General features: G+C 36.5%; 3 protein-coding genes across 3 annotated transcripts; all 3 read left to right on the top strand.

The window, feature by feature from the left end:
• The first annotated feature begins 328 nt into the window (after positions 1-328).
• On the top strand, positions 329-2,654 carry LOC131316254 (F-box/kelch-repeat protein At3g06240-like). Its single transcript, XM_058345562.1, has 3 exons — positions 329-1,410; positions 1,570-1,756; positions 2,535-2,654. Exons 1-3 carry the CDS (start codon positions 329-331, stop codon positions 2,652-2,654), a joined length of 1,389 nt encoding a protein of 462 aa, XP_058201545.1.
• Positions 2,655-3,437: 783 nt separating this feature from the next.
• LOC131316253 (F-box protein CPR1-like) lies at positions 3,438-4,310 on the top strand. Its single transcript, XM_058345561.1, has 3 exons — positions 3,438-3,671; positions 3,772-4,074; positions 4,170-4,310. The coding sequence occupies exons 1-3, from the start codon at positions 3,438-3,440 to the stop codon at positions 4,308-4,310; spliced, it is 678 nt and encodes a 225-aa protein (XP_058201544.1).
• A 2,604-nt stretch (positions 4,311-6,914) lies between these two features.
• On the top strand, positions 6,915-9,264 carry LOC131316251 (F-box/kelch-repeat protein At3g06240-like). The gene is made up of 2 exons (XM_058345560.1): positions 6,915-7,324; positions 8,424-9,264. The coding sequence occupies exons 1-2, from the start codon at positions 6,915-6,917 to the stop codon at positions 9,262-9,264; spliced, it is 1,251 nt and encodes a 416-aa protein (XP_058201543.1).
• Positions 9,265-10,813: the final 1,549 nt, after the last annotated feature.

Below are 10,813 nucleotides of genomic sequence, written 5' to 3'. Positions count from 1 at the left end.
GTGACGAATGATAATCTCAAAAAATTTTACGAAAAAGTAAGAAAATATAACTAAAACTAAATGATACCGACTGTCTTTTTTTTAAGGCCATTGTGTTTATTAAGTGGTCATGAAACATGGTCAAGGAATAATTTTTCGTCATCACTGGATTGCTTGCGAACACGAAATAATTTTCCCACCTCAGCTGAGTTGACCCTCTCTAATCTTTTTTTATTTTGGGTTTTGCTCGTAACCATCTCCAATCAACGACTCACAATGCCTATAAAATGCATCTCCCACCACCAAGCTCTGGCACTTACCACCACCCTCCAATCTGAAGGCGGCAGCCATGTCCAGCGGCGAAAACCTTCCCCAAGATATCATCAAAGACATAGTCTCTCGACTACCCGTCAAATCTCTTCACCGCTTCAAGTGTACATCTTTCTCGTGGAAATCCCAAATCTCCGACCCCCAATTCGCCAAAACCCACCTCAATCGAACCAAGATCAAAAATTCTAAATATGCGGTACAGAAAATTATTATCATTTCGGGCTGTGGCAATCTCTACTCGGTGGATCCCAACCACGTAAATCCGACCTCCACAAAACTTGAGTTTCCTACGGTGGAACAACACGACACCAAGAAATGGGTCCAGGTTTTGAGTTCTTGCGATGGTTTGCTTCTAGTTTCCCGTAGTGATAAATCCATATTCTTGTTGAATCCATCCACTAGAGAATGTAAGAAACTGCCCATATGCCCATTTGTCCGAAGGGATTATTGGAATAAATGTGTTTTGCTGGATAAGTATGGTGTGGGTTATGACTCATCGACAGATGATTACAAGGTACTTTGGATGCTCTCATACTTTGATGAAGAGGGCGTAATTGATGACGTTGTGATCGTGGCTGTCTATTCACTAAAAACTAATGCTTGGAGGAGAGTTGAAGATTTCCAGCATCGGTCTGTTCTGGGAAACTCTGGTGGGATTTTCTTAAATGGATGTCTCCATTACCTTTATTGTGATGCAATTCAAAATTGTTCCAAAAGAATTATTGCTTTCGATTTATCAGATGAGGTTTTCAGAGAAGTACCGCTACCTGCTTGTTTGGATGATTCCACAAATCTCGCGCACGCGTACTATCGGTTGGAGGTTCTTGGGGATTGTCTTTGTTTGGTTAGGCAGCATAATTGCCAAGTTGGAGTTTGGATGAGGGAAGAACACGGGGTAAGAAAGTCTTGGACCAAACTTACAATCGATATGACCGGAATGTCTACAGTGAAATTGTTGTGTTTGTTCGGGGAAAACGAATATTTGCTGAAAATACAAGGTAGAGTTTATGGAGAGAAACTGGTTGTGTACGATCCGAAAAAAGAAACAATGAGGGACATGGTGGTTCGTGGCATTCCAACTAAATTTACATTTGGGGTCATGTATGTCGAGAGCCTCATCTCACCTCATCATGGATGAGGAATTGGGAGGCAGTGAAAGAGAAGCTTCTTCAGGTATTTTTGTGAAATAAAGATGACTGGTACATCCTCAGGGTGTAATTGCTCTGGCTGAGTTCATTGTTTGCTCATAGAAATTTGTAGGACTTGTAATTCTGCATGGCATGCATTTCCTGTAGTGCATCCTGGACGGCTTGGATATGCCGTGCAAGATGCACTACAGAAAGTGCCCAGCAGGATCTCCGGATCCCCTTTGTTTTGTTTCAGTGGTAGGTGCGTATTAGGATGTCCATTTCCAAGCCTGTACATCTTCGTTGTTCTTCTGTACTCTGTACGTATGACTTATCTGAATTATAAGAAATGAAGCTCTTTTTGTTTCTGTCAAAAAATATGTTCTTCTTTACTTTGTTTATCTTTTTGAGAACCACTGGTTATTTGAGTGAATAGCTAAGTTCTTGCCATGTTCGTAACAAGGTTGATGTTCAGTTTTAGTTACTTAATGGTCAATATCGATCAAATTGCTTGTCTATCTACTTATGAAATGAACGTGAATGTTTTTTCAATCATTCATAATAGTAATTAAGTAAAGAAGCTTGATTAAATTTACAACCCCACATGCAAATTGCGAAATGATTGAAGGTTACGGTGAATTCTCGATGGGCACATCCTACAGTTTTAAAAATGAGCCAAACCATATCCCATCGGTATCTGGCAAATAAGATACTGCGGTAGGTAAGAAATGTAAATGAAAAATTGTGTCTTGGTTTTTCTTATATATGCCTTGAAAGGAAGGTCCACTTTGGTATAAATTTTGATTTCCAGGATTTTTTGTTCGGTCATTTAAGAATTACTAGTGGAAGCAGAGAATGAAGATTTGAGATCCAAACGATCTATGATACGTATAACTAAGACGATCATGAACTCTGAAAAGGTCCATCCCTTGAAGGTAGAATGTATATATATAAATAATGTTATCAAGAAACTATATATCCCGTAAATCAAGGGTTCTCTTAAACAAAAATTTGTTTAGTTGATTGGTTTCGCTAATTACAATAATCATGAGAAGAATTCGTTTAAGCTTTTCTTTTTATCCTATCTTCGACTTGCAGAACTTTGATACGTATGGAATCAGATTATGTAAGAGGGAGGAGGGACAGACTGACGATAGTGGAAGTCTAAATGGTGTGATTGGTCTCCCAATTGAGTCGGTTTGTCACCAATATACTTAATTTGACTTGTTTGATTTTAAGATGGTAAATTAAAATGACGTTTTTTTTTTTTTTTCATTTTTGATGGACCTCTCTTTTAAGAAATTTGAAATGACAATGTCCTCGCATGCTAATAACCTTTTGATGAATGATTCAAGATGGCAGTCCTTGATGCTTTGTTTTGTTTGGATAACAGAAAAGAAAAGAAATTATCTTGATGAAATGAACCTAAAAGGCAAAAACATATGATCAAAATTAGAAAAAAAGAACAAAAACTCACTAATGATGAAAAAACTAAGAAACGGTTATCTTTAGTGACCAATAATGGAGGGTTTTAAGGTTATCTTTAGTGGAGGATTTTAAGGTTTTTCTAGACGGTATTCGAAAATTAAAATTGTAACGTTCTCTAAGGTGTTTCATCCAACATTTTGTTGGATGCTTGTCTTTTCCTTTTCGGAGTATCCTAGCTCTTTATGATAAGGTGCTCCTTCTCGAAAAGTTTTACGAAAAAGTAAGAAAATATAACTAAAACTAAATGATACTGACTGTCTTTTTTTTTTAAGCCATTGAGTTTATTGAGTGGTCATGAGACATGGTGACGAAATAATTTTTCGTCATCACTGGATTGCTCGCGGAACACGAAATAATTTCCCCACCTCAGCTGAGTTGACCCTCTCTAATCTTTTTTATTTTGGGTTTTGCTCATAACCATCTCCAATCAACGACTCACAATGCTTATAAAATGGATCTCCAACCACCAAGCTCTGGCACTTACCACCACCCTCCAATCCGAAGGCGGCAGCCATGTCCAGCGGCGGAAACCTTCCCCAAGACATCAAAGATATAGTCTCTCGACTACCCGTCAAATCTCTTCACCGCTTCAAGTGTACATCTTTCTCGTGGAAATCCCAAATCTCTGACCCCCAATTCGCCAAAACCCACCTCAATCGAACCAAGATCAAAAACTCTAAATATGCTGAACAGAAAATTATTATCATTTCGGGCTGTGGCAATCTCTACTCGATGGATCCCAACGACGTAAATCCGACCTCCACAAAACTTGAGTTTCCTACGATGGAACAACACGACACCAAGAAGTGGGTCCAGGTTTTGAGTTCTTGTGATGGTTTGCTTCTAGCTAGTTTCCCGTAGTGATAAATCCATATTCTTGTTGAATCCATCCACTAGAGAATGCACGAAACTGCCCATATGCCCATTTGTCCAAAGGGATTATTGGAATAATTGTGTATTGCTGGATAAGTATGGTGTGGGTTACGACTCAACGACTGATGATTACAAGGTACTTTGGATGCTCTCATACTTTGATGAAGAGGGCGTAATTGATGACTTTGCGATCGTGGCTGTCTATTCACTAAAAACTAATGCTTGGAGGAGAGTTGAAGATTTTCAGTCTCGGTGTGTTGAGGGAAACTCTGGTGGGGTTTTCTTAAATGGATGTCTCCATTACCTTTGTTGTGATGCACGACATTTTTCCAAAAGGATTATTGCTTTTGATTTATCGGATGAAGTTTTCAGAGAAGTGCCGCGCCCGGCTTTTCTTTTTATCCTATCTTTGACTTGCAGAACTTTGATACGTATGGAATCAAATTACGTAAAAGAAAGAAGGAGGGATTTAGGCATATTCCCATGTTTGTTGTTCGTAGAGCTGTATATTAGCTTTCCAAATTATATTTCCTTTGACTTTTAAATATTTAAAATTTACTCTACCAAATTAACTAAGATTGTAGTTAATATAATTTGGGAGGGATTGGGAGGCAATGAAAGAGAAGCTTCTTCATGTATTTTTCTTTTAATCTATAACGAATAATTGGTTTTTTTTTTTTTTTTTGCAAATGTGAGAATTGTATTCAACTGTAAGGCGAAAGCCTACACAACAGAGAGAAACCCCATAGAGACAAATGGGCCTCAACAGACTAGACAAACCATTAGAGATAGCAATCAGAGCACAATAACAGTAGCCATATTTCAAAGTCGCCTAACAAGATCAAATTCGTAGAAAATATAATTAGGGAAAAAAACTCTAATAGTCCTTGTAGTTAAGTGTTCGTATCAATTTGGTCCCTGTAGTTTTAATTGGCTCGATTTACACTCTGTACTTTCTATTTTGTTTCAATTTGGTCCAATTACTAACTTCCATTAGTCCTTTAAATACCAAAATCATATGGCCTCCTTTTTTGGGGTTAAAACAGACCCGTTCGACTAAATAAGCCAACTTCCTTATTTTTTTCGTATTTGTTAGTTTTTCGTCAATTTTTATTTATTTATTTATTTTGGGGGGGGGGGGGGGGGGGGGGGGGTTATTGCATCGTCATGACGAGAAGAATCTAAAAAGTAAAAAATTATTACTCCCTCCGTTCCTTATTTATAGTCCGGTATTCCATTTTAGGCTGTCCCTTAATAAGTGTCTATTTTGTAAAGTTAGTGGGTAAAAGTTGATGAATTGTCTATTTTGTCTCTAAAAGTAGATTTCATTTTAAAAAGTAAGTGAGTAAAAGTGTAATGATGAAGGGTAAGTAAGAAACGTGGAGGAAAAAATTGATGTGAAAGGTATAATGATGATGTCTTTTTAATAAGTTGGAATTACGAAGCAGGACACTGAAAAAGGGACGGAGAGAGTATCGAAATTCAATTTTTTTTTAAAATAAAGACGAAAAAATTAGCTTAGGTTTATTTTTCAACATTCCTAGTCAGGAATCAGTGCATGGGCCAAGTGTAGGAAAATGAATGTAATGACAGGGCACTATTTTTTGTAACCACTTGGGCTGTTAAGTTAGGTTTATTGTAACCTAATTGAGTGGTTTGTTATGTCTATATATTAGGTTATGACATGGTAAATTTGGAATTGAGTTTATATAATATTCTGACTTTTGGACATGGTTATTTATCATGTTGACTTTTGGATCTATATCATGTTGTGACTTTTGGACATGGTTCTATATGCATTTAGTACTATGCAGAAAAATAAGGCATCTCAGTATTTGTCCACAAGTTGAAAATGTAGACAATATCAGCAGTTATGATGCATCATGGCTGATCATGAAAACACTGAATTCGACGGTAATTTTTTGTAGAAAATTATAACCAAATTTTTTCCCAAGTGCCTCCTTATCAATGGAGAATGGAAGAATGAGTTGTGTTTTGGTTCAGAGGTATATTAAGGCACGTGGGGAATGAGTAACCCTATTCAGCTAAATAAGCCAACTGGCTTATTTTTTGTCCTTATTCAAATTTTTTTCGTATTTGTTACTTTTTCATCATTTTTTTTGGGAATTATTGCATCGTCATAACAAGAGGAATCTAAAAGGTAAAAAATTACGATCGAAACCTAATTTTTTTTAATAAAGACAAAAATAAACCAATAAGCCAATTTTTTCGTCTTTATTCAAAAAAAATTAGATCTCGATCATAATTTTTTACTTTTTAGATTCCTCTCGTCATAACGATACAATAACCCCAAAAAAATTGATAAAAAACTAACAGATACGAAAAAATTTGAATAAGAATAAAAAAATAAGCCAGTTGGCTTATTTAGCCGAACGAGTCTATTTTAACCCCAAAAAAAGGGGCCATATGATTTTGTTGTTTAAAGGACTAACGGCAGACTAACGGAAGTTAGTAATTGGACCAAATTGAAACAAAATGAAAAATACAGAGTGCAAATCGAGCCAAGTACAACTACAGGGACCAAATTGACACAAATACTTAACTACAGGGACTATTTTAGTTTTTTCCCCATATAATTAATACCAAGCATACTAATTACTCGTAGTATTTGTCTTTAGCATAGACATCTCTTTATTCCTTTTTTGTTTGGCCAATGTGATTATTAAATGAATTAATGGTCAACGTGAGAGAATCTTTGATTACCACGCATTTTACGTAGTCTGTTCACTTAATCACGACATTCTGAAATTAAATTATTAGTAGTTTAATATTTAAGTTTCGGGTCGCCACCGCATTGCTTGCGGAGCATGAAATGAAAGAATAAATTATATATACCGGTGTCGGTATAAACTTTAATTTCTTTCAAATTAATTATATATATTACCCCACATAATCAAAATATTGGTTCTAATAAGCAAAACGTGACGACGTGACACAACGTAATTGATTTGAAGAAATCAAATGCTTACCTATGTAATCTCCATGAAATAATTTTCCAACAGCACCTCTCATTGCAGCTGATCGAGTTGACCCTCTCCAGTCTTTTTTTTATTTTGGGTTTTGATCGTAACCATCTCCCATCAACGACTTATTATTATGCTTATAAAAGCATCTCCACCACCAAGCTCTGCCACTTACCACCACCCTCCACAACCACCCAAACAGCTCCTCTCCCATCGATTTGAAACCCCATCTGCGGTGACCATGTCGAACGCCGGCAGAACCCTTCCCCAGGATCTCATCACAGACAATATACTCTCTCGACTATCCGTCAAATCTCTTTGCCGCTTCAAGTGTGTTTCTCCCTTATGGAAATCCATCATCTCCGACCCCCGTTTCGCCAAAACCCACCCCAATCGAACCAAGACCAAAAACTCTAATTATCCTGAACAAAAAATCATTTTCATTTTCCCTCCTGGCTATCTCACCTCGATGGATTACAACGATGTAAATCCGACCTTCACGAAACTTGAGTTTCCCACCGAGGAACAACACGACGCCAAGATGTCACTACAAGAAAAATTTCATTGGGTGACGAATGAAAATCGTCACAAATTGCATATTATTCGTCACATATAATATAGGTGACGAAAAAAAATTTGTCGACTAAAAGTTGTCGAGGATTCCTACCTGGTGACAAAATCTAGTTTTCGTCACCTATAGTGCCTTTTGATGACGAAATATTTTGTCACCAAAAAGTGAATAATTGGTGACGAAATTTTTTTCCTCGCTTATTGTGCTGTTTGACGACGAAAAAAATCATCACCGATGGGTCACATCGGTGACGAAAATTTTCGTCACCAATATAAGAAATCGGTGACGAAATTTTTCGTTGCAAAAAACGTTTTCATATGGGAAAAAAATCCTTCTTTCTTGCTCCTACTGGGTTTCGAACCTGAGTCCCTTGAGTTTTCCGCATAAGCCCCGACCAACTACACCACACACACTTTTCAGCAAATATTTGAAATATCTAATATATAACATATATGTTTAACATGAAAATATATTTCAAATGTAATTTTGAACCTTTAAACATTAAAATTAGCAATTTTGATAAACATGAAAGTTGTAGGTAATTGAGTTATTGTTCAAAACCAATTTGAATTATGTCAATCGGAGTTTTTAGTAAAAAGTTATGTCCAAAATATATTTAGTGACAAAGCGCAATTCATAAATTTCGTCACGAAAGGTACCCATTTAACGACGAAATATTTTTCGTCACTGAAAGCGTTAAAATGGTGATGAAATTATTTTTTGTCACCAAAGTTAAGCATTTGGCGACGAAAAAAATATTTCGTTACTAAATTGGTCTCATTTGCCGATATTTTGTCACCAAATGATTATCTTTGGTGACGAAAAATAATTTCATCACCTTTTTTAAGCTTTTGGTGACGAAAAATGTATTTCGTCACCAAATAGATACCCATTGGTGACGAAAATATTTTTTTTGTCGCTAAACAAGTATAATTGGTGACGAAATTATTTTGTCAAGGAAGTTGTTAAAACAGTGACAAATATATTTTTTCGTCGCCAAATATACTCATTTAGTGACGAAATTAAATTTTGTCGCCACTTTTTCTTCACCAATTTTCATTTTTCTTGTAGTGTGTTGTGGCTCCGGGTTTTGAGTTCTTGCGATGGTTTGCTTCTAGTTTACCGCTGTTACAAATCCATATTCTTGTTGAATCCATCAACTAGAGAATTGAAGAAACCGCCCGTATGTCTATTTGTCCAAAATTCGAATATGCATGTTGTGTACGGTGTGGGTTACGACTCATCGACAGATGATTACAAGGTTGTGATGCTCTCATCCTCATATTACGATCAGAGTGGCACTACGAGCGTGGCTATGTATTCACTAAAAACAAATGCTTGGAGGAGAAGTGAAGATTTCCAGGGTATTGTGAGAAACTCTGGTGGGGTTTTCTTAAATGGATGCCTCCATTTCCTTAGTTGGAACGGGAATGTTTTCAATAGGTTTATTACTGCTTTCGATTTATCAGGTGAGATTTTCAAGGAAATACCGCTGCCTACTTCGTTAGTTACATGCGAGTATAGGTATGATGACTACTATGATCTGTTGGTTCTTGGAGGTTCTCTTTGTTTGGTTAGTGCGAAGGAAAATAAGGTTTGCATGATGAAGGAGTACGGGGTAAGAGAGTCTTGGACTGAATTCACGATGTGTTCTGATTCTTCTGAATTGTTCTTATTGGATGGGGTGAGTATGTTGGCGGAAGACGAATTTTTGTTGTTTCACGTGAATTGCGTCTATGGAGAGAAGCAATTGGTTGTGTATTTGCAATTGGTTGTGTACAATCCACAAAAATTAACAAAGCGGGACATAGCGATTTGCGGCATTCCATGCGCTACAGTTAGATATGGGGGCACCTATGTCGAGAGCCTCGTCTCTCCTTTTCATGCAGGAGGAATTGGGAGGAAATTATGAATGAGAAGCTTCTTTCAGTTTTTTTTTTTTTATAGTTATTATTAGGATGTCCAGGGTGAGTTAATCTTTTGTATGAGTGATAGTTAAAAGGAGATCCATGTATTGTATATTGTGTCTTGTGTGGTCTTTATTGTCATGTTTTACTCTCTCTAGTTCTATTTATTTTTGCACTAAGGATTCACTCCTTTCAATACTTTTCTCTAATTATGATCCTTCTATGTTCCAAAATGGGGCATATCAACGTCCTCGTTTCATTAACTCGAGCCGCTTATTTAATTTGTTGATCACGTAAAAATGAAAATCATCTAACTAGAGGTAGCTACACAATTGATGCATCTACGTTTGTCATAAGAAAGAAAAAACTGTCAAAAACTAGAAAGCGGTTTGTGTCGTGAGCTAAACATTCAAATGTCATTCCTGTGAAATGGCAGTAAGGAAGAAAAACATAAAACTCATTATTATAGCGTTAATGTGGTGATCGAAAAACGACAATCCATCACTAACAATAAAAACAACAACAAAAAATTGTACTTAACGAAGCAATAAACGATAAAAGTCAGGAACCAACAACATTAAACATGTGTGATACTAAAATTGAAATAAATGAAGCTAAGACTCCTAGCACTCGCGCCTCACCGCCGGTGCCGCTTCCCATTTTACTCACCACCATTATGCTTTTATTCAAGAAATTAGATTCTCCTTTCAATAGCCCTTATGTTTTCGCTCAATAGAGAATTTAAATCGTTCAGATCAGACATGTTCAAATACTTGAACCCTTTGCCATTCAAGAACTCAAACATGACATTGGTCATCCCCTTGTGCCAAACTTCCCTATGTTGTTTAGCCACTTGCTCATTTACCCTTGTGAGTTGTTGGCTTACGAAATCTTTTTGATCTATCATTCTTCTGTTTTGCGATGATGAGTTGAACTTCCAATTGTGACGGCCAAACGTCTGGCTCAAGATCATAAGGGCAGAAAATGATTGCGCAAGCATCGACTGCGCACAGGATGCTAAGCTCCTCTGCCTTCTTCATCAAGCCTTTCTTTCTTCTTTTGAAGGTGGATTTCCTTTCAGCATCTTTTGCTATGTATTCAAGGTCCACTTTGGTTCTCGTTATTTCAGAAGGGTAATTTAGGTATAGTACTGAGGTGTAACGTTGTAAATTGTAATTCCAGGAATGAGGATTAAATAGCTGGACAACGTAATTGCATTTTAATTGGAAAAATGCATGTTTTTGACTTTTTTCCGAATTTAAATCAATAAGGCATACCTATATTTTGGATTGATTTAAAATCATTATTAAACTACTATATATGACAAATCCATCACTATCTTTTTACCTCATTTCTTTTTGTTAAGAAAAGGAATGTTACTTATTGTTCAGCTTTTCTATTACGACTTGAACGTGAAATTAGCCACGTTCATAAGACTAGTTAAGTTAAGAAGCTTGATTCGATTTAGGACCCCACATGTAAATTTCGAGCAACAATGCTACTCATATAATATAATGATCCAAACACAACAACTTACATAACATCTTACATACA

The sequence above is a fragment of the Rhododendron vialii genome, chromosome 2a (genome assembly GCF_030253575.1).
Source record: "Rhododendron vialii isolate Sample 1 chromosome 2a, ASM3025357v1".
Taxonomy (NCBI): Eukaryota; Viridiplantae; Streptophyta; class Magnoliopsida; order Ericales; family Ericaceae; genus Rhododendron; species Rhododendron vialii.
Note: the sequence above shows the minus strand (reverse complement) of the source record. Positions and strands in the feature narration are given on the sequence as shown.